At 41.5% G+C, this 23512-nt stretch overlaps 1 protein-coding gene across 1 annotated transcript in view; it reads right to left on the minus strand.

Annotated features, from left to right (window-relative positions):
• Window positions 1–18728: 18728 nt before the first annotated feature.
• FAM124A (family with sequence similarity 124 member A) overlaps window positions 18729–23512 on the minus strand; it is a 37155-nt gene continuing 32371 nt past the window's right edge. Inside the window, exons 3-4 of the mRNA XM_067289672.1 lie at window positions 22674–23413; window positions 18729–19802 (exon numbers count right to left, since the gene is read on the minus strand). Of these exons, the coding sequence (XP_067145773.1) occupies window positions 19725–19802; window positions 22674–23413 (818 nt within the window). The 3' untranslated portion in view covers window positions 18729–19724. The remainder of the gene's footprint in view (window positions 19803–22673; window positions 23414–23512) is intronic.

Below are 23512 nucleotides of genomic sequence, written 5' to 3' on the forward strand. Positions count from 1 at the left end.
GAGTCTCACCCTGATCACTGAACAAGATAAAAATGACCAATGCCTTCCATCTTCCCATCTCCCTCACTCCACAAACACCTTCAGGACAATCTCTTCCTCCCTCTTCATCATTCTGGTTAGCCTTTCCACTTCTAACTGGACCCAGATACACAAACCCCAAAGCTCAATACCCTTTGCTTGGCTTTTCCCTGGTGCCCACACACTCTGGGACAGGGAGAAGGCTGCTGCACCATTTGAGCTGGAAAAGCATGTGCGGCCAGACCCCTGGTGGACCCAGCATATGCAGGACTTCATGTTATTCGCCTTCAGCTGTTAGGCCTGTGACCTGTAGTGATGTGCCCTGCCATGTGGAAGCATAGTACATATGGAAATGTACTATACTGAAGTTGCAAAATTTGTGAATCTGCTTTCTTGTTGTCCCACTTGCCTCTCAGTGGCAAAGCTAATACCTCCTAAAATCTGGGATGGGAAGTGTGCACTTGGTGAAAGTCAGAGGTCAAACATACCACTGGTGCATTAAAGTTACTGAACTCAGTGGAAAGAGCTTGATTAGCTTCAGTAGGGTCCTGGTTTCTTGTACCTGTAGTTTTTGCCCAGTGCAAAACTCAGATTGCATAAGGCATCTTTAGTGAAGCTTCCCATGAAAAGCACAACTATTTTCACAGAAAAGTTGTTGCAGACTCAATTCCTAAGACTATAGTTTCCTAAAGAGTCTAGTTCTGGAACCAGCGATAAGAAATAGGGCTTACAATGTTTTTCCTGTCACCTGTGGGGTAATTCTTTTATGTAACTTCTTTTAATTTAACTTACTTTATATACTGTTTTCTATCTAGCATTCTTTTTATATACCCAAAATCTTAACTTCTGTATCATGCATTGCAGTCCCCTGTCTATACCTCTCATCCCTCCCTATATCTCGAGTCTTTCTCTCATTCCTGTCTTTATGTCATTGCATATCATTTCAGAAGATTTCACACTTCTGAAAGTCCATATGGTTGTCAGATTCTTTTCTGATGCCACTTGTTTATGGCTTCAAAATAGTCAACATGGATTCACACATCCTCTCTCTCTCTCTCTCTCTTTCTCTCTCTCTTTTTTTTTTTCGCAGTGTCTTTTGCACACAACTCCAATAAGATTAATTCACTTCTTCACCAAATGATGCTACCAAACTTAACACATCAGCAGAGATGGCCTGGGGCAAAAATCTGTTCAATCCTGCTATGCTATTCATTCTTGTCAGGCTAAGGGCTAGCTGTCACTGCAGAGAGCAGCCAGGTTTTCTTTGGACCATCTACCAAAAATCACAGCTTCCAAAGTCAAGCAACTGTCCCAGAAGTAGAAAACTGGCATGCATCAGAAAAGACACATTTTGTGACTTGGTATATCTGACAGACAACAAGCCATCCATGAGCAGAGAAGAACGAGGCACATCTGCAGCTGCATCCTCAGGGACGTCACTGAGCAATTCCCAGCGATGCTGAAAGCAAAGTTTTGTACCCTGCAGCATGCTAGAGCCAAGGTATGTAGCAAATCCCATTGATATAATAAGAAGATGCTAAGCAAGGGGGTCTTGCTGGCCCAAGGAGGCTTTAGTGCTGTTCTGAGTGTGAGTTTATGAGGCTGGGGTTAGAGGAAAGGGATGAGCAGAATGGGAAGACAAAGAAAAGGGAGAACTGAGGAGAGAAAGGTAAGGACGGGAAAGAGGAGGGGCTGTGGGAACCAAAGAAGAGGGTCTGTGAGAGCATGCAGATCTCATCTGCAAAGGAAGGGGAAGAAGGGGCAAACCAGCCCATCAGCTCAGAGCAAAGGTTGTCCTGGAAACCTGTGGAAAACACTCTGTGCACTTGGGCTCTGTTGGCAACCTGACAGCTTCAGCATCCGTGGTGCCCAGGCTGACAGCTGCCCTGGACTGCCTTTCTTTCTCACTCCACATCTTGAAGGGGAAAGCCTTGCATGGCCCCCATGCCCAGAGCTGGTGCACCATTAGGGTCCAGAAAAGGGGAGGAAGGTTACAGCCAAATCCCATCTTTCTACTCCTCTCCCATCCTTTTGCTTTGCCCAGCACACTCCTGACCTCAATGCTGGCTCTCACCTCCCCAGCACGTACCCAGGTGGGAGGGAGAGGCAGCCCTGGCAGTCTCCATTGCTGCCACAGGCAGCCCTGAAACTCCTTTCTTAGAAATTTCCACACAGCCCTTGTAAATGTGGGAGGGTGGTGACAAGCATCCTTACCCCTCCTTGTGGGGAAATCAAGGCACAACTATTAAAAGAAAGCAGGGCAGCAAACTGGCAAGGAGAGAAATTTAGGGGAAAAGGCTGCATTTCTGTGGATTTATGTGGCACAACAAGGGAAGGCTGGCAACCAGTCAAAATCCATAAGTAAAACCACAGAGTAATTAATTAAAGCTTTTTTTTCTTGTGACAAAAAAAGGGTGTAGAAAAAAACAAGAAAGTCATAGCTGTGTAATGGCAAACCATGTAAAAAAAAATCACTATTCTGTTCAAAAAAGTCTGCCTTGTAATAGTGCATGTGAAGTGCAAATACAGTGGTGTTCTTACCTTGTTTTCAACACCATAAAATCTATTTAATTTGCCAAAGTAGAGCGAATTATAAAATTGGTACTGAAGCATGTATTGCGTTCTTAAACTGTCTCAGTTTCTAGAGGCCCTGTCACTATGTGCATTACGCTTAAGGAGCAGGAATGCTCTGGTGGTATTGCTGGAAGTTCAGGCCTAACAAGAAGCGTTGTCTTGGCTGGAGCTGGGTCATACTTAGCAGATTATTGCTGTACCAGTAGGGCTAAAACTTTTATCAAAGTAATAGTGGAATTTGTGATGACCAGCCAGCTTACAGTGCTGCGCTCCAGGGTTTGTTCACAGCAGATGCTCGGCTCGATCCCAGACGCAGCTCTGAACAGTCACCCTATGGGCTGCACGCACCTCCTAGCACGCGACACACGGGTGCCACCGCTCTCAGCACCAGCGAAACAACACGACATGGCAGACCTGTTTGGGTCATCAGGCAATTCAGTTATTCCGCTCACCAGCTCCGTGACTGAAGGGAGCACAATAAAACCCACAGAGAGGATGGAAGGCCGGCACAAACACTGTCAGCAAATACGAATGAAATGCAGCACACGCACAGCACGAGGGCAGTCAGGGTGAGTTAGCAGGTCGCTGAAGCAAGGCTCACTTTCTATTGCGCTGTGAAATGAGTGTCACTACATTCATGAAGCCTTCCTCTTTGGGGACGCTTTCTACAAAGAGCCTGACGGACTTTCAGGAACTGGGCACATCTATAGCCACTGTCAGGCAGCCCCTGCCAGGGTGCAGAGGGCTGGGTGTGGGGGTCTCGCAGGGTCCCACTGCCATGTCCTTGTGAGGATGTCGCTCACTCAGGCTCACAGGGAAAAGCTGCTTCCCGCTTGGACACTTGTGTCCAGTAAAACCACGAGATGGCACTAACAACTTTTGCAGGCCAGTGGTTTCCTAGCATGTTAAAAAAGGCAGGATAAGTAGCATGCTACATTGCTGTGATCTCATCACAAAATACACAGATATTCTGCAGTCACTGAGACACATGAACTCCCAGAGTTACCTTCAGTCCTACAGTTGGTTGGGGTATTTCTCTTACTGTTACCAGGACTACACTGCCTGGTTCGCTTTGGCTAAATCCATTTCAATTGCCATTTCATTACACTGTAATGGTCAGCAGGTTTTATTTATGATAGACAGATTAGATTAATGGCCTCCATGTACCAAGCTAATTTTGTATTTTATGCCTTATATATTCAGGAGAAAAGTGATTAAAAAGACAGCTGATTCTAAAATGAACCACGTTTAATTCAAAAGGCTCGCTCAAAACAGAGACAGAGTGGGCCTGCTCAATTGTGAAGCTCTTTAGGACTCCAGCTGCCCTTTCTGTGGCCAAACTTGACACACCACAGTCTATGTATAACTTGCTAAACAAAAGAGGGCCAAAGGCTGACCTCTGGCTCCAAGGCCGGAACAACACTGTTTGACTTGTGTCCACATCCTTCAGAGCTATCCCATCGGCCACAACCATACCACAGTGCTTTTGGCCCACGTTTCCTCTTGGCCTGCTTCAGGATCCTTATGGCTCTAGGACACAATTATCACATCTTGAGGTGTAGATTGTTATCTGAAATAATGTGAGGGCTGTGTCACAGCTGAACAGAGGGGTGTTTTTACAGTATGACCCTGAAGGGCTATGTTTCATGGCCTGTGGGATGCCCAAGGGCATATGGGAGGACATGAGGGGACAAAGTCTGATGGGACAGGGATGGAGGCTAAAGGGCTGCAGACTAGATGTAGCCCCTTCCACAGTGGGAACAGTCCTTGGGGTGAATGACACCAGGTACCGTCTTGGAGAAAGCTGCTTGAGGAGGTTCAAACCAAAGCCAACAAGTGAGCAAATGATAAGGAATCCAGTGTCTGAACCTTCTCCCTGACCCTCTTCTTTTTACCAGTGTCAATCTACCCAACTATACATTTCATGTAAATTTACAATGCCTTACAGGACTTCCAACATACAACAGTCAGATTCCTTACTCACATGTCTATGTGCAGGACTTCTCCTCCTGGTTATCTCATAATCCATTCTTTCCTGGGCTCAGGGTGGCAGAATCCATTTAAGCTACTGAAGTAACGTTACCTAGCACAATACATTAACTTCACTTGGAATAGGAAGCACTAAATGAAATTATCAGGGTGAAAGTTTCAAAGAAACAGGAGAAAATGTCTTTTCATGTAGTGCATGAATTCAGTGCAGTTCATTGCCACAAACTGTTGGCATGAATAACAAGGGTCACAAACAAGCTGGGTGAATAACTGGCTGGATTGTCAGGCTCAAAGGGAACTGGCCAGAAGTTCAAAGTCTACCTAGCAGCCAGTTACAAGTGGCATTCCTCAAGGGTCAACACTGGGGCCAATGCTGTTTAACATCTTCATCTACGACTCACATAAGGTGATGTAATGCACCCTCAGCAGGTTTGCAGATGACAACCAGTTGGGGGGATACACTTAAGGGCAGGGCTGCCATTCGTAGAGATCTTGACAAGCTGGAGGAAGGGGCCGACAAGACCTTCATGAAGCTCAGTAAAGACAAATGCAGGTCCTGCACCTGGCATGGACTAACCCCAGACAACAGCATACCTACTGGCTTGGGAGCAACTCTTCAGAAGATCTTGGGGTCCCACCAAATAACTAGCTGAACATGAGTGAGCAGTGCACCCTTGCAGTCATAAGGCCAACAGCATATTGGGTAGCATAAGCAAGAAAGTTGCCAGCAGGTTGATGGAAATGATTCTTTCCCTCTACTCAGTGCTCCTGAAACCACCTCTAGAGTACTGTGTCCAGTTTTGAGCTCCCCAGTAGAACAACAAACTGGAAAGAGCTCAGAGGAGCTTGAGCCATTAAGACAGTTAGGGAGCTAGAGCATATGATGCACAAGGGGAAGCTGTGGGAGCAAATGCAGTTCTTCCATTACCTAAAGGGGGATTACAGAGAAGACAGAACTAGACTCTGCTCAGAGGTACACAGTGAAACAAGAGGCAAAAGTCACAAGCCTGAACACAGGAAATTCTGACTGGACATTAGGAAATAATTCTTCACCCTGACAGCGGTTAAGCACTAGAACAGGTTGCCCAGAGAGGCTGTGGAATTGCCACCTTTGGAGATGTTTCAAACTTGGCTGGACAAAGGCCTGAACAACCTGACCTAATTTTGAAGCTCTGAGCAGCTATGAGTCTGCTTTGAGCAAACAATTTGGACTAGAGGGCTCTTCCAACTCTTGATGTTTCTATGATTCTATAACTACCGCATAAACATATAAAACCACACTGTTAAACCATAAAACCATAAAAACTAAACAAAGCCAAACTTCCATACCTTTCCATGTACCATGTAATGTTGATATACAGACAAATCCCATGGGGGGGGGGATAAAAAAATATAATAGATAACACCATGCTGATGGAAATATGAGGCAAGCACTACCATGAAGGCCAATTTATGTGAAACGAACCAAAATGGGATTTAAACATGCAGGATTACCAGTATTTGTCACAGCTCTTATTTCATCATTCAGTTTTACTGGAGCAAATGATTTACCATAATACAGTGAGAAACAAAAGATCCGTTTTGCAGAGGCAAAGCTGAGTCTAACATAAAAATACTTCTGTTGTGTTTATTTTGTAATTATCCCACTGACATGCACTGCCAAGAACTGGAGAGCCTGTGTCACTGCATTCATTTTGAAGTCAGGCAAAGCCTACTTAAAATAGTCAGCGAGTCTGCAATACCTCATAAATAAACACACGGAGGGTTAAGCACAATTGACCTTTTGTCACTATTTAATTTAACAAAAGCAACACATTCTGGGTGAGGAGGAGAGCAAGTTCAAGGAAAACCTGCAGTTTTCTAATGACATTGTTCATAATTTAACCACAAAACATGATACATAAGTAAGTGCCATGAAACTTGCGCGTATTCAACTCTGAACGGACCAGCCCCTTCTTAAATAATGGAAAGAGTATTAATGAATCCTACTTTCAACAAAACACTCTTCAAGATCTGACTTCCATTGTTACAGACAAAACGTTTTCGGTACACTATCATCACTGTTTTTCCCCAAAGCAGAACACTCAGTTATTCCAAAATTTGGTTACAAGCACCATGAATGTAAACAATTAAAATTTTCATTTCTAGGCAAGTATCAGTAAACAGAACAGAAATACTGGGGAGACAACCAATGGAGACAATACAAATTCAGAGTCTGTGGAAGTTAATTTGGCTTTCTTCCCGTTAGTATAAATGCAGTAAAATCTTGAGTTTAGACGTTTGCACATTTGCAGGTTAATACCGCACATGAGCCTCATGACTGATACTTGAGCTATCTTGTGCTTGCTTGTAGGCTTCCAATATCAGTGCGTCCTGCCGTGTCATGATATGGTCCCCAGATGAGCTGAACTACTTATTGCAGAGGCACGCTCTAGGCTGAAAGATATTTCAAAGACTCCTCTCCATTAATAGCCCCAATCAGCTTTTGTCAAGAGTTTGAATGTTGGCATGATTCCAGGATCTAATAGGCATATCAGCTGAAACCAGTTCTCTGAAGAATTTTTGATTTACTTTTCAGATCAAATGTTATCTGTATTAATAAAAATATTTTGAAAAGGCTTTTTTTTTCTCTTTCAAATAATGAATAATAAAACTTTTTGACAGGTTTGAACCAGCTGTATCCTGTTGATTGTCACATCTGGAAGCAGCTGTGTTGATAAAACGGCTGCCCAATGGATACACAATGCTATTTCTTCATTTATTTTTGTACTACCACAAACATGAAAGAAAAATCCTGAATCATAAATTTAAACCTGTGGAGCCTGATTGTCCTAGGTGTTGCTGCTTGCACAGTCATTTACAGGTAGATGGAAAATACTGCTGGTCTGACCTGACAGTGTTTTACACATATTTTGCCAGGGTACAAACAATAATATGGAACACAACCTTGGATAAATTAGGTCCAGTAGGTTCTAAGGGGATTTGATCTAAAGGCAACTAAAGTCGGAGGAAAGACTCCATTGACTTAGAAGGACTATGAAGCAGATAAACACACGCATACCATGACAAATCCTTCACTGGTGATACTTCTGCTTCCAGTCCTCTCTTAACTGCACAGTTTACCAAAAACTGCAGTAAAACTAAACAGTTCTGAGGGCAGGAGAAGGCTGATAATATCCTGTGCTCTTAGAGCTTGAATAAAATTTCCTACTTTTATTTTGTATTTATTACAGAAAAACAAGGCCTACCTCATGATACCTCATTCTCTAAGTGGAGAAAACAAAAGCAAAAGGAAAAAACCTGAAGGAATATTATCCTGACCCTGACAATCCCTCTGGCCTCTTCTGGATTTGGGATACACCTTTAATGGGACTCGCCCTCCTCCCCAATAAGCCTGTATGCAATTTCCTTCAGACTTTTTTGCAGAACTGTTTGTAAAAACTGTGCATCTACTTAGAAGATTAGAATGGGCCTGCAGAGCTGTTCTACTTTCTCTAACTATTATTTAGAGTATGTATGTGCTTTTTCTAAAGTAGCAATTCTTCTGAGTAAAACTCCCTGGTAATACAACAGACATTTTTCTCCCCAGATGTGTATCATGTCTTCAACATCTGCATCTGTATATAGATTACATACAGCTTTGTACACACACCTTTTAATATCATAATTTTCTTACTGCCTAGACCACAGCTGCAATCAGTGTCACATCTGTCTGGCACAAAATTAAGTTTTTAGGACATGCATGATGCACTCTGACTTAAATCGTGTTGAAGGTACTTAGCTATTTGTCATACTAACAGCTCTTTACCTGCTTTTTTTAAAATACAAAATTAATTGGAGCAAAACAGGCTATCAAGAATGCAAATTTTAAAAATATAACTTAAAAAGCCAGAGCCCATAAAATTTGACCTATTTTCCCTTTGGATAGATATATTTGAGTAGAAATGTGTTTTGCCCAGAAACAAGTGACCTTGGGCTGGAAATATGAAGAACAAATTTCTGCATGAAATATTTTTAACAGTAAAATAACAACTCCCTAAAAATAGGGAGTTGCCGTATATTTGAAACTGGTGCTGTACTGATATATAAAAACAGTGGATTATCTTACTTGTTTTGTATTCCAAATAGGTAAACTCTGTGGTGCCTGAGCTAAAAGTAGTAAACATCATTTACTTGTGTTTATCATTGACTACACAAGTGGTTCAAACAAGAGGCCAGATTGTTCCCTTCCCATTGGAAAGGCTGGGCTTTTTGAGGGAATGGGTAGAAAATGTTCTACAAGGTGTCCCTCTTGGCACTTTCCACAACCTGGACTGTCAAAGTAAGAGATACAGTAGAGTACCCTCTTCCCTGCGGAAGGAATGAAGGTTTTTTCTCCCTCAGCACTGTAAACTCTGAGGTTAGCTGAAAGCATGTGTGTCTTCACACGAAGGTTTTCAAGAAGAAATCTTTCAAGAAGGTGTCTTCTTGTCTGACTTTACTGGATCCATGCTACTGGGACCTGCTCTGCTTAGGGCTGCCTTTGGAACTTGTAAAGGGGAAAGAAGGCCCCTTTCTACTCCCATCATTTCTGAGTTGAGGGAATTTCTCAGAAAAGTTAAAGCAGTTTGGTGTCACAAATCCCTCTTCAGTTTCTGCAATGGAAAACTGGATTATTATGTGCCTTTCCTTGCATTCCCTTCACCATCTGTCCAAAGGTTGGTTATGGAAGCTATCTATCATGCACTGCCATGGACAAGCCTCTGTGCAGATCTTCTTCTCCAGTACAAAGGTACTGGCCCCACCTCAGACTGCCTTACTGTACATTTTCAGGGACACCCATCTCTGAGGGATCTAAGTGCTTTCTTCAAATATTTAGCATGCTTTGCTGCATCACCTTCTCCTCAGCGAGGAACTTTCTGCAAGCTCAAGGTGGGTCCATTGCTGTCATTCACAAACAGAACACATTTAACCTGGAAGTTGTAAGGTAGAGAAACCTCAGATGTAAAATTCTTCTTCATTAGTTGGTGAAGCTTGGCAAACACTACCATGATCATCCAGAGAACAACGGGTTGATCTCAAGTACTCTTTGGGCTCCTTGGAGAGAGATGCTGAAGGTGAAACTGAAGATGACACGAATAAGCTAGAAGACCGTTCAGAAAGAGAAGGCGATGAACCACCCACTGGCTCAAAGGTATTGCACATGACGGATACAGGTCTTCCACTAGTAGCAGCCTGTTTAGTCTTAGTGATATTTTGCCTCTGTGGGGGAAGAGAGGCTTCCAAGTCACTGCAAAATCCATTAAGGGCAGAGTATGCAGAGACCACAGACAGATCTGAGAAGGACAGTTTCCTCCCTGTGTCTACATCAGTCTCCTGTGCACCCTCTAAGTCATCGATGTTAGGCCTAGGGCTGCATCTCCATGTTTTTAACCTGGTTGCAGGTGACCCAGTACTTAAAAAGTGAAACGGTTCACTGAAATGAAAAGTCTCTGAGGCTGAAGAGGAGCTCATTGTGGGCAAGCAGAACAGAGACTTGCTTCGTTGAAATGACCAGGAAATGCTGAAGGCACTGCTGGATCTGCGTGTGAAGTCCCCTTGATCACTGTGTCTCAAGTCCTGCTGAGAGAAACCAAGATAATGACCAAGGCCATTTGCATGATGCACCTTGTTTTGACCCATTTCTTTTGGTTGCTCAGGGACAGATTGGTGGCTCTGAGGAAGATAGGCTGGCAAAGGGGTGAAGCGGGAACCTGTTGACACAGATGGATACAGTAGCTTGTTCTGCTTTGCAGACTTCCTATACCAACTATGTGCTTGCTGCAGCAGGGAGGGGGAGAAAAGAAGAAAGATCATATCAGTGCAGAATTGGCAGTCTTACAACCATAAGTCTCCACTGCAGAGTTGTTACTGCAAATAACTACGAAGCAGACTTCATTCAGTATGCTCACAGCAAATGTTTCACTTCAATAACAAAGAGAAAGCACCCTGCCAACATCCCAAATATTTACATAAGGAGCCTTGAAGACAACAAGAATAAATGGTAGAGAAGCCCTGCCTTGCAGGCTGAATTACACTAGCTTGGAATTCTCACTCACTATGGATTTATTCTGATTCATTCATATTCTGTCTTCCAACATTACTGTATTAGTGGAAGCTAAAGAACAAAAATGAAGAGACTAGAAATGTATGTTATATATTATTCTTTCTCATTTCTTTTTTACTGTGGTGCAAATGATTTTATTTTTTCCTCTGAAAGATCAAAAAGCCTTTAGCATAGCAACCTCATTCTCCCTCACCTCAACAGGAACTCATCATTCCTTTCAACTACCTCTTTCACATTTTCTCCTTCACATCTGGTTAGCTGAATGGTGCTCTAGAACCCACTTGCTGTGTTAACTAGCTCCCAATGACTAAAAGGAGAGATTTAGACATCTAATTTGTGTGTAGATACCTAGACTAAAGAGACCTGACAGTCACGATCGGAATCTGGACCTGAATCTCACTCCCAGGGCAAGATTCAGTTGTCTACAAGCCAGATGTTTCAGAAGCTGCGCAAAGCTAGCAGCTGTGACAAATGGGGAGCCAATGCCCTCAGCAGCAGAGGGCCAGATGGCCTTGAGTATTTCACACGGCATTATACATGGCTGTGTGGGCAACTCAAATGAGCCCCTAGTGTTCAAGTAAGCATGACCTTTTTCTCCATCTCAAATATCTCTGCGAGGCTTTCAGGAGTTTGCATTTTAAAAAATTCATTTAAAATTCCTCTTGCTGGAATTTCTCATGATACAAAATTCTAGATTTTTGTTCCAAACAGGAAGGGAAGTAATGGGACAAAGTGCAAGATCATGCCCTTGAGAATTAACTATAATCTCAACCATGGAGAAAAACTTGTCAGTCGGAAACAACAGATGAGAAAGAATAAGGTATCTTAGTCACTACGTGCTATGGAAGTGACAAGGCTGTGAGAAACATGATTCCAGGCAATCTCAAGTGATTTAAGTAAGTATTAATGCAGTATGTAGGACACCAGTAAGGTCTCATCTGGAATGCTGCACATGATGCGAGTCACCCATATTAAAAAAAAGAATAAATTCAAACTGAAAAAGTTGTAGGCACAGAAAAAAATAAGAATGAATGAATTATCCATTAAAAAACTTAAAACTGCAAAAGAAAAAAAGGTTTATAATCACAACAGAAGTGCAAAAACCTTCTGCTGGAAGCAGCAGATAAAGATGGAGCTTTATCAGTTTACACAGGAGATTATATGATGTGACAGAAAGGGATGAAACCCGGCAACCTAGGAGGTTTTTTCTAATCCCGTCTCTAAAGAGTTTCCTACATTGCTGCTGATGGCATCCTGCTAGTGCACGTTGCATTGTCTTAGTGACACAGATCTGTCATATTTATCCTTTTTTCTTATTGCACTGATTTTATAGGCAAAAAAGAATTTTCACCATCTGTAAAAAATTTTTGCTCCTTTGTGATTGCCGGCTAGAGGTGATTGATAGGACAGCCAAAACCTAGGACTTCACTTAGGCATTGTAGATAAATATATTCCAATGTGTCCTTAATGAGGTATGTTAACTTATAATCTATTTTTGCATAATACAATAAGTTGCTTTCCTTAATGCCATAAAGAATTAAATGAATTCATGAGTAAAATTAACAACAGTACTGTAGCAGTTTCATTAACTGACAAAGAATCAAGAGTGCAAGAGTCAAATAAAATGAGTCAAATTCTTAATGAAACATTACTATAAACGAATTTAGACCTCTATGCGCAACATTATTTTATTTATGCAATAGGTGAGTTGATTTGTTTTAGAAATTCCTCAGCAAAATAAGAGACTTGTGTCCCTGAAGAAAATACCAGCTGTTTCATAACCAAAGACATTTTTGGATAACCCAAAAGAGTATTATATGCTGGAAGTAGACAAACAAGCCACCCCATTCTTTTGGTGTGTTTGTACAAGAAATCATTCCTTATTATATTGCTCTTTGCACTAAGCAAGAGTTCTTATCTCTTCTGTGTAGTAGCTCTGATAGCAGATAAACTACATGGGATCAATCACTACACTTGATCAACTGATAAAAGTACTATATACTTCTAGCTATCAGAGAGAGGATTGTGGATTGCCTGGCCATGGCTTGTTTTTATGCTATCGTCTTGCGTTTAAGCATATGTAATTGATAATTCAGCCCATCAAGCACCTAAAGAACCCAATACTCCAAGCAAGTGCAGTCTTCTTGTTTCTGAACTCCCTTGCAAAGGTAAGGCCTTTGGGGTCAAAAGCACTGGCAGGAGCTCAGACAAAGCTGTACCAGAAAACACAGAACTTTTGGGACAGATCAGACGCTTGCAGGAGGAATAGTTCAGGGGCAGTGCGAAAGCCTCTCCTTTATCTTGAACAGACCACACTGTCTGTCTGTATATGTAAAACAGCCCACAGACATCATAGGTAGGATTTAGTTGTTTAGTTAACGTAGCTAAGGGAGTCTGGAGAGCAATTCAGCTCTCCCTAAAGGAGACCCCTGTATCTCGTTAGCTGAACTGCTCTCTAGATCCTTGGACTGTACTGACCAGATATCCATTGACTACAATGTGAGCCACAGTGTAGGTCACACAAAAATATCTGCAGTTAGACACCACTTTAGGTGACTACAATTTGGAGCTGAACCCAAGTCCTACAGAAATAACTCCAATAGGTTTATTTTGATTTGGTTTATGCAAAGATATTTTGGACACTGGTATAAGTCTCATGCATTTAAGTGATGGTATTAATTTATTGTTCTTATTTATTGACATAACTTTTTATTGACGTGTTCCAAAGAACAAGTAATTAATTTGGTCTCTCAAAAGCTACTGAGAAATACTGGGTCTGATACAGTTGCCTAATCGTAGGTGTTTGTTTGAAATATCCCGTCTGGCATGCAAGCACACCCATGTGCCGTTCCATGTCAGGGACTTCAGTGCCCAGGAATGTCCCTGGGCATGTGATTTATTAACAGAGATAAACTCTTAACTCATGTGTGAATAAAGCACAGACATAAGAATAGGTGTTTTAAGCTCTTTCTAATATTGAAAGATCCTCCAAGTTAAATGAGCTTGTGTTAGTTTTGGTGTAGATACGCAACACAATGACTACAGGAAGGACCAAGTTACCAGGACTCAGAAGGATGCTTACCTGAGGCATTGCCTGCAGCGAAGTGGAGCAGAGGGCAGGTCAGTGCCAGGATACATGGATAAGGTGAGACAGATCACCTCTGCTAGAAACCCTGAAGGCTCTTAAATAGGAACTTTCTAACCAAGATGCAGATAAAAAGTAGAGACTCAAAGGAGAGGGGAAATGCAGTTCTAAGTGGCAGCACTTGGAAGAGGCACCCTGCCCCATGCAGCTGAATAGCTCTAAGCACATGGCCTAACTGGAATATACTTAAACTGAGAAGAAAAGTCTACTTTAGATAAGGCAGATGTTTTAGGTTTTGGTTACTTTTAACACTTTTTTCTTAGCTATTTTCACATTTCTGTGGACAGATAAGAGCATTTTATTTTGTACAAGGTATTTGCTGTTGTTCCTGCTACTGAGTCACAGTCCAGTTGGCCTGGCAGGAGAGGCTGGGAGATGTCACTAATGCAGTTTATTTCTGAACAGCTCTGTTTATGGCAGGAATTGCTTACCTTGATCATTTTTTGTTTAAAAAAGTTATGATTTAGAAGACCTGTTTTCCAATGCTGCTCTTCATGATATGGGTGGAAAGGGTGAATGCATGCTTGAAATAATAGGGGGAGGTGTTTAGCCTTAAAGCAATGTAACTGAAAGTCTTCCTGACTGTGAGGATGCTGGACTGCACAACTGTGCTACAGGTAGAGTGTCAGAAGCTCCATCTCACAAGAAAGACTGGAGGATAGACTAATGAATGGAGATTACAGGCTAATCCTATATTCTGCAGAACTGGATTATGTGGACTAATAAGACTTCTCTATATCTACATTCTGTGGCTTGTCAGAGATCACAGAGAGGATTCAGTGTTTTAGCCAGAATTAAAACTCATATAAAACCAGCCTCTAGTCCTGTGCCAAGGCCATAGGTTGTGCTCCTTCATATTACCCTCAAACTGTACATGGAGAGCAGCACACAGTGTGCACGTTCTCGTTATTGCTCCTCTTTATTTTGATCATACTGTGCATTACAATTCTATGAAGTTTAAGAACCAAACAGCATTTCCCTGTGTGACTGTTCACAGGAGAAACAATGACAAACAAATGGAAAATGCTGATCTTCCACTGCTGCTTGGGTCTTGGGGTGCTGAAAATAGCAAAACAGGATTCTGTGTGTTAAAGACTATCATGCACACTCAGTTACTCTTTTTAGCAGAATGGCTTTTTTCCCCTCTGTGAGTCTTCCTTTGACTTTGGAAGCAGTTCTATCAGCTTTAATTTTTCTTAATTCTTCTTCTTATAAGTCTTTATCTTCAGCCTCCTCATAGTTTGTTTTCTGCATTGGCCATTACCTCAATGCAGCCTGAGAAAGCACTGCCTGGTATAGCTGTGCTGCCTGTCAGAAATGAGAGTGGTAGAGATGCTGGAAAGGGGACCAGCCATCTGACAGAACAAAGACTCGATACAAACTGATGTACCACTGACACAAGCTTCTACCACATCTGAAAAACTGATCTGAACTGAAATTCAAAATACAGGGAGAGATATGTCAGACCTTTGCATAAATATGCATGGCAAAAATGGCTATTGATTGAACAGATTAGTTCTCTACTAGAACAATTTTTTTCATCTAGTGCTAATCTGATATTCATTTATAATCTCTGCAAAAATTTTTGTGAAGCCTGGAGGGATTTAGAGTCTTTGTACATTACAATATACTGTGGAAAAATTTCATGACAAATATGCAGAAATTCAATAAACAACCTGGGGAGAATTTCACAGAAATGTACTTTCAGTTTCCCTTGGGCTGCCCATACCTGATGAGAAAAATTCATGAATGCTTGTGTAGTCTATTTTAAGTTATTTGCTTTTAAAGAAAGCAGATACCGATCTTATTGTACATTATCTGCATTAAGCATTGCCAACAGGCCTCAGCTGAGATCAGAACCCAGTCAGACAGTCATTACAGCAATGACATCACCATCAGATTTTGCCAGCCTTGTTCAACAGGAGTTTGATGACGTTTGCTTAACAGCTTTAAACCACTGGGACTGATCCATAAATAAAAAACAATTCAATTTGAGAAAAAGTGGCAGAGTTTAGTCTTCAATATAATTTTTTCCTAGTGAAAAACTGACAAGACATTAATTTCTTTTTATTTATCTTCCAGAGAAGACTTACTGATTTGTCTATACACAGGCAAAGAATGTAAGACAACAGTTATCAACAGCTGAGAGACCAGATGTCAGGAATCCTGAATTCTGCTCCTCTCCAGCTCTAAATACAGTTGATGAAATCACAGTTTCTCAGATTTGAGAAATCACAGTCACAGATTCCTGACAAAACTGAGGTCACATACCTCAAAAGAACACAAAATAATGAAGCCCCCTTAACAGGTCTTACTCAAAAGGCAAAATGTATTCAGAAGGGCAGAATATCAAAAGACAAAATGTACAAATTCAACTTAAAATTGAACTGAATATATTTTTAAAAGTGGCATGTACTATGTTTACAAAACTAAAATGGGTGGGTGTCTTGTAGCACTATATATGTCAATAGTTTTTGTTGGATGTATTTTAGGTCGAGTCATCAGAGATCTTGCTATGCCATGAAAGATAATTGCCTAAAAGAAAAGACATAGAGAAAGTATCTTGCGATGAAGAAAAACAATTGAAAAATCCCTTCCTGTTTGAGATAGCTACTATGACTTCAGCTCAGGATTTTGTGTCCCCACCAAAAACAACCATTAGCAATAAGAAGAATCAAACTCCTAAGGCACTAAAAGGAAAGGAAAAATGCTGAGAGTGCAAGATTTTTAAAGACAGGAGACTAGTATTAGACTTTTGGATTAATTAATTCATTTTTAGGCACCTGCCTTGACTGAGTCAATTTTTATCCCCAAAATCTGTCATTTTCACCAGTTTCAACAGAAATTAAAAGTAATGTCTGTAAAGGCTCCTCCTACACATTCTTCTCTGTCCTTTATGCTCTTCCTGCCTTTCTTTTCTCTTTGGGTTCAAATCTGCTCTATCTGAACTATTAATTTAAGCAAACTTGCAACTCTTTTCTCATCTCCATTTTTCTTCTCACAGACCAAACTGTTCCCTGTAACAGTGCACTTTCTTTTCCCGTCTTTGTCTTTCCTCTTTGCCTCTTCTGCTTCCTGGTTTACTTGCTCCTCCTCCTCTCTTATATTTGCTCTTAACTGTAGTGACTCAAGACTACAACAGTGGAACTGTGCTTTCTTTCATTTATTTCCCAGAGTCTGTAGCTGGTGATGCTTTCGAGTAACAGGGACTATGTAATTTAACTGAATTTAAGATCAGACAGGTCTATTATATCATCTAGTCTGATCTTCTGCTTATCACTTCACAAATCATTAAGTCATTCTTTTACTAAGCCCACTGACCCTTTAGCTAGACAAAAGCATTTCAGTTTTCTTGAGACTAAATTGCTGTATGCTTCAGGCAGGGCACACAGGACACTTAGGTGCCTCAAAGCCCCAGGCTTCTATAACAGTTGAAGATTGACTAATGCTCCTAGACTATCTACATGTTTTATCAAAATCATACGAATGCTGGATGACCCAACTGGAGGCTGAGGGGAGGAGAGGAAATATTGCTTTGTGTGAGAGAAAGGAAATGCAGACTCAGGAGAGGTCTGACAGCATTTATTAGGTCAACTGAAGTAAATGCAACCATGACCATGTTGATCTGTCCCCTAAATGTCTGGAAGTGGCCCCTCAGCCTGCAGGATTTGGCTCTCCTTGGCCAAGATAAGCCTGGGATGCAAAGCTTTCCTCATGCTGCAGAGGAAGGTAAAATGTTTCCCTCAGTCTGAGTTGGGGTTGGGAGCTGAAAAGTTAGAGTTTTATCCTGACCTCAGGTACAGTAATTAGTTTGACCCTCAGCAGCTACGTAACACCTACTCCTGCTGCCCATATATCTAAGACAGGGTGTTCTCTGCATTTTCTGAGTCCTCTTGTCCCAGCTCCTTGCTTCAGCTAGGTCAGTCTCCAGTACTTTGTAAGAAGACACAATCCCCATTCCCTTCTCTCAGCCTAAAATACATTCGGCCAGTTGGGCACCATGGAAAAATAATTTGCTCCTGATTTTTGCTTTCAGCTATTGCGGGTGTGAGGTTTGACAACGATTATACTTTTCATGTAGATATGTATATGTTTTAAGTAAGCTGAGGGAAATAAAGGCAACTACGTTCTCTTCATGGCCCCAGACAAAAGGGGATGAAGAGAAGAGCATGAATCTCATAGCCACCTGTATATATTACACTGAATAAACAAAGAGGTATTCAGCTATAAATTTTTTATTCCTTTTTCTGTATAACACATTTGCTGACGTCCACTTGGGCTTATAACCTTCATGCTACTTCCCATCTTCAAGTCTTTTGCACTGCAAATTCTTATCACAGAATGCTCTTATGCATACAGATGGCATACATCTGCCACCACAGATTTTTGTATTTTGTATTTTTTGTACGTCTCTATGCCAGACATATTCAACAATTATATACTGAGCTAATACATAAATGACTGTAGTTCACCTCATGAAACCATGAGTGGATGAATACTGCCTGACCATAGATGTAGGATACTCATTCCGTACACCAAACGTTGGAGAAATCTCCAAGGTAGTAGAGACCTGAGCTTGCAGGTAGCACAGCAGCAGATTAATGAGACTTAATGGCTAGGTCCACAGGCAATGTTTTCTCAAAACCAAAGCTTCAGTTAATAAACCATGTTTTCTGAACATGATTATACTGCATCTGAACTCAAGAATACAGTTCCCCAGTATATGTAATCAGAAGGTTGCCTGACTCCCTCAGCAACTCAGCTAAAAATCCCTCTAATTAAAACCTGCAGGCAGTTAACTTTTGTGTTATTATTTCAATGATATTCTATAAAGCAACACTAGACAGAAAATATCCACACCATAAACAGTATAGGGTCATCAGTATAATCTTTAATGGCAAAGAACCCAGGATTTTTATTTCTCTTGGCTTTCCAGCAATGTTGTCCACTCCTTGCTGCTGGAAATGGTGGAGGAGGAAGGATTTCAGCATGAAATTGGTTGTTACAGGAGTCAATTAGGTGCCTGAAGGCAGGTGCTAGGTACTATTTGATATCCCCTAGGGTTGCCTGCTGGCATTCCAGGAGGGCACAGCTCTCCTGTGGGTCCTGGGTCTAGCCTGCCAGACCTCTTTTGGGTGTCCCAGGTACCCTCAGGCATCTAAAATGGCAGTACATCCTATGCTTAGGCACTGAGCCACTACTTAGGTGAGATATTCATTTGCCTTTCTCCCCACCCCCCAAGTATGTCTGCATGTGCATGTGCACACACACACAGAGCATCTAGAAAATACTGCCAAAATGCTATTTTTTTGTACCTTTCCTACCCTGTCCAAAGACATCCTTCTAATTTAAGGAGGCCATCTGTGCACTTTCTTTCTTCTCTCTGGTCATTACCCCTTGCTTCCCAAACATGCATGGCCAAGCTAACTCATCAGTTATTAACCTTTCCTGCTTCCCACATTGCACTGCCTGCTGTGCAAATTCATTAGCACTTCAGCTGTCTCTGCGGGGATTATGCCCACAGGCAGCCAGGAATTTGGACAAGACCTATAAAACCAGCAGTACATGGTATATTCTTAGCTACTCTGTTCACATATTTTTCCCACTGCTCTTACAGCAGCTCCCCAGAGCCCCTGCTTCTGGGCTTAGCAATGGTGAAGCAATGTGGGTGTCTTCTTCCAGGATGCAGACATGTTCTTAAGCCATGCTCCTGCTAAAATCAACTGAGGTGCATCCCTTCGCTTCATTTGGTATATAGGTACATATAGATCCTCAGTGTTAACTTGCTGATATGGAAAAGATACTGTGACAAAATAATTTTGAAGGGATTTCTTGCAAATGAAGGAATAGGGACTCTGATATTAAACAGACTTGTCCTGCCCACGAATAACTTTATTTTCTCTTGCACTGACTTTATCTAAGCCCCTTGATAATTGCATTTGCAAAATGGTTAAGAACATGGATCAATCTTGCTGTCAAGTATCCCAGTCCCTGTAAGCACACCAAGAAAAACACAGAAGTCACATCTTGTTAGTCTAATCATGGAAGTATACTCAAATTTCAAACATTAAACACCGTCCGTTATTAAAAGGAGATGTAAATCTATCATTTTAGGCATAATTGCTAATTTTCATCTGTAGAGAGGCATAGCATCAATATGCAGCAATTAAAAATATTCTGTCGATTACTGAATACCAACTAATGTGCAGGCTGAAAAATATTACGATGTCATTGTTTGGATTCACATATTTGGGAAGAGATGAAAGTTATTATTATTAATAGATACACTTTGTGAGAACTCCTGTACCTCACTTTTAAAAAGTAGATATTGTAATTTGTTTTTAACTCAGAATGAATTAAAACAATACAAAGACTCCATGTAGCACCAAATTCAGTGCTTCCTATAGCCCATGCTCCATCATATAATCCCTTTTCCTGAACTGATGGAACTGATGATCATCCTGTCTTAAATTAAGGTATTAACTTGTTTGCACCTACTGGGAAGCTGTTACAAAGTTGGCCATCAATATGAATAACTGCCAGCGTAAATCTGTTTATTGCCAGTTTTTTTTTCCTGTGCCAAAAGAGTCACTTAAGCGAAATAGCCTTTTTCCATCCCTGCTGTTTACCTTCTGATATATTTTTAGAGAATAGTCAGAGCTCCCCTCAAACTTACTTTGGCTAGGCTCAGGTCGCCCAACTCTTTCAGTTTCTATTTGTAAGACAGTCTCTCCATCCCTGCACACAAGGTGTGATCCCTCCCTGTACCACTCCTGTCTGACGTCACCTTTCTGGGGCCCAGAACTGCACATGGGTGAGGCCAGCAGTGTCTTTTGCAATGGCACAAGCACTTCCCACACTCCATAGTGGATACTACGTCTCATATATGCTCAGGACTGCATTTCTCTTTTCAAGGCCATGCTGCACTGGTAACTTGAAGCACCTGAGCACAAATAGGTCATATATTTCCTCTTGTATAGTTAGACAGCTCCACTTCTGATTCTATGGACTTGTTTAAAACCTGTAAACCAGGACCTAGGCTTCATGACATTATAATTTCATAATTCAGACCCAAAGTCTCTGTTTTCCTCTATTTTGTATATATTAAACTTCTTTTGCTTCACCACACTTCTAATGTGATAATTTCCATTTCCATAACTTCATGTCCATTTGCAATTTTGCCCTCCTGTTCAGCATAATCAACCTCATTGAAAGCAGAAAAAAATAATTTAATTTGGGGACCATTCTTAACAGTCTTTTCTTCTTCTTTTTTGAGTATATGGCTAAAATCTTGTTTTAATTCTCTCTGCAAGGTTTACCTCAGCCTGGTGGTTGGCAAGCCTCGCTTTTCCTCTGTACTGCCTGCCTCCTGTTATTTCTCAAGATTTGCTGTTTTGAAATGAAAGCCTTCTTTACAAGCCCTCTCGGTTTTTTCCTTCCCTTTAATTTACTCAAAACCAGTGCAAGATCACACAAACCAAAGTTATATCACATAGAAGAGATCCACAGAAAAACAGAAAAATGGTTGTAGCTATGAGTGGTTACTGTGTAAAAGCATTGTGATGGCTCTTGTAAACTTAAGTCTGCAAGTTATCTCAGCCTAACACAGATATGCCTACAGTGCCAGCAATCATCTTGACAAATTGGTGACTAACTTGGCAGAGGGGTAGGGAAGCCGAATTGCCTCCTGAGCCCTGCATGTGTGCTGTTCAGTTCTGACATGAGGCATCTCTGCAGGCATCATCTGCCAGAAGGCATCAAAGGGTTTGGCCACCACCTGGATGTGACTCCCCAGAGTGCAGAGGCCCTGTATATGTGGATTTTTAGTTATGCAGCTACGTACCCAGAGGCACTATGCTGCAGTGGGCATGTATGTACCCAGCTCTGCAAGAGGTCCATGCAGTGGAAGGATCACACCCACAATGCTTCTTCTGCAGAAATAAAGCCAGACAATTTGGCAAGCTTTATGAATGAAATTCACTCTAAAATATACCCCACTCTAAAGCCTAAGCAGCAGTCTTCTAAAGGTGAGGGTCTGCGCTCTTTGATTCACATGCTTAGCAGCAATAAATACCTTTGCAGTGAAGGAATGCACATTAACCTCTCTCTAGACTGCCACATATACCCTTCTGCAGAGTAGGGGAGCTATTAAAAGCTTGCTGCTTGTTATGCCATTTAACTTTCTTGGATGCAGTGTGGTGAGGCGTGCTGATACAATGTGCAGATATGATGACTGCAGATGTCCTCATAAATAAATTCTCTTTTAGGATCTGATTATGAGCACCTGATATAAGCTCTAAAGGAGAGTCTATGGGAGTGTGCCTGCTAGGTTGCTCTTTAAGGTGCATTTCTTTTCCTTCACCACCTTTCCCCCATAATGATAATCACTGTGCAGAAGAGAGGTGCAGTTTGTCATCCCATTTTTTCAAACCGATTCAAGAAAATATTGTGTACCATCAGGAATTCCAGTTGTCTTTCATAAAAATCTGCTAATTGAGAGCTATTTTATAAAACTCTGTCAGTGCCCATATTTCTCATAAAACTATACCCATTAGTCAGCATTTCTCCACTTGGGTTTGTAATTCCTTCTCCCCTCATTCTTTTAAACAACTACCTCATCTCAAATCATTCTTTGTGTAAACTGAAGCTGACTGATATCTGCACAGTATCACCAACTGCTTTCCTGATTAGTTATACACACATAGTAAGGGGTTTTGAGTTCTTTCTTTAGCAGTAATGTCCTGGCTCTTCCAGCTAGGACAGAGCACTAGAAAAGCCTCCCTTCCTGGCTGCTGTCTTAGGTTAAGCTTTTCTGTACAAAATCAATAAATATGCTTCTGTTTTCCTGTATACTAAACTTACCTGCAAAAGGATCCTATTTCCATCATGGTCTTCAGTTTGCCACCTGCCTTCACTGATTGGGCTGCAAGAGTTGGGCAAGAGAGGAACAAGCTGTCCAACATCTTTTACTCTGAACTCCAGCACTGCTGACTCAGTTGGGGCTGGAATCTGGCCCTTCGGGAGTTTTTTTAAAGAAAATTGAATGTCTATGTCCATGTTAGAATAAATTGGGAAAACACAAAAGTCCGCTTTTTTCTGACATACTGGTCTTTTCAGGATTAACTCATACAATTTCAAAATGTCAACAAAGTTTTCACTCCTGCAGTATATAGTGAAGCGGATAATTTCTTTTCCATAATGCACTGGGCGAATGGCCCACAGAGGAGTCCCTGGAGCCAAAGTGTAGAAGTCCTGGCTGCATGGCATGTAAGGCAGGAACTTCCCATGCACTTGCTCTGTGTGGTGGTAATGCCAAGGTGGCCGCTGAAAGGTTTCATGGAGTTGCAAGATCGGTTCTTCTCCATATTCCTCCTGCAGAAACAGAATGATGGCAAGGGCTGGCTGAGAAACACCAACTTTACCTTGCTTCCTGTGCTTTTGTGATGCTCGTCTCTCTGAGACTCGAAACAGCTGGAGGTCTGGATGGATCCAGGCTAGAAGATAATCGATGGCTTGCTGGAGAATCTTAGATTCTCCTGGGTCTGTGATAATATGTACACTAACAAGGAATGGGTCCTGTACGTCTTCCACAGAAAGTTCACCTGATAGTATAAAAAGAAAAACATCCATTAGGATTTTAAACCTACTAATTTCCTTGACTGTTGTAAAGATTTAGGTGATCCTTAAAGGAGAAACAGACT

This window comes from Apteryx mantelli, chromosome 1 (genome assembly GCF_036417845.1).
Source record: "Apteryx mantelli isolate bAptMan1 chromosome 1, bAptMan1.hap1, whole genome shotgun sequence".
Classification (NCBI taxonomy): domain Eukaryota; kingdom Metazoa; phylum Chordata; class Aves; order Apterygiformes; family Apterygidae; genus Apteryx; species Apteryx mantelli.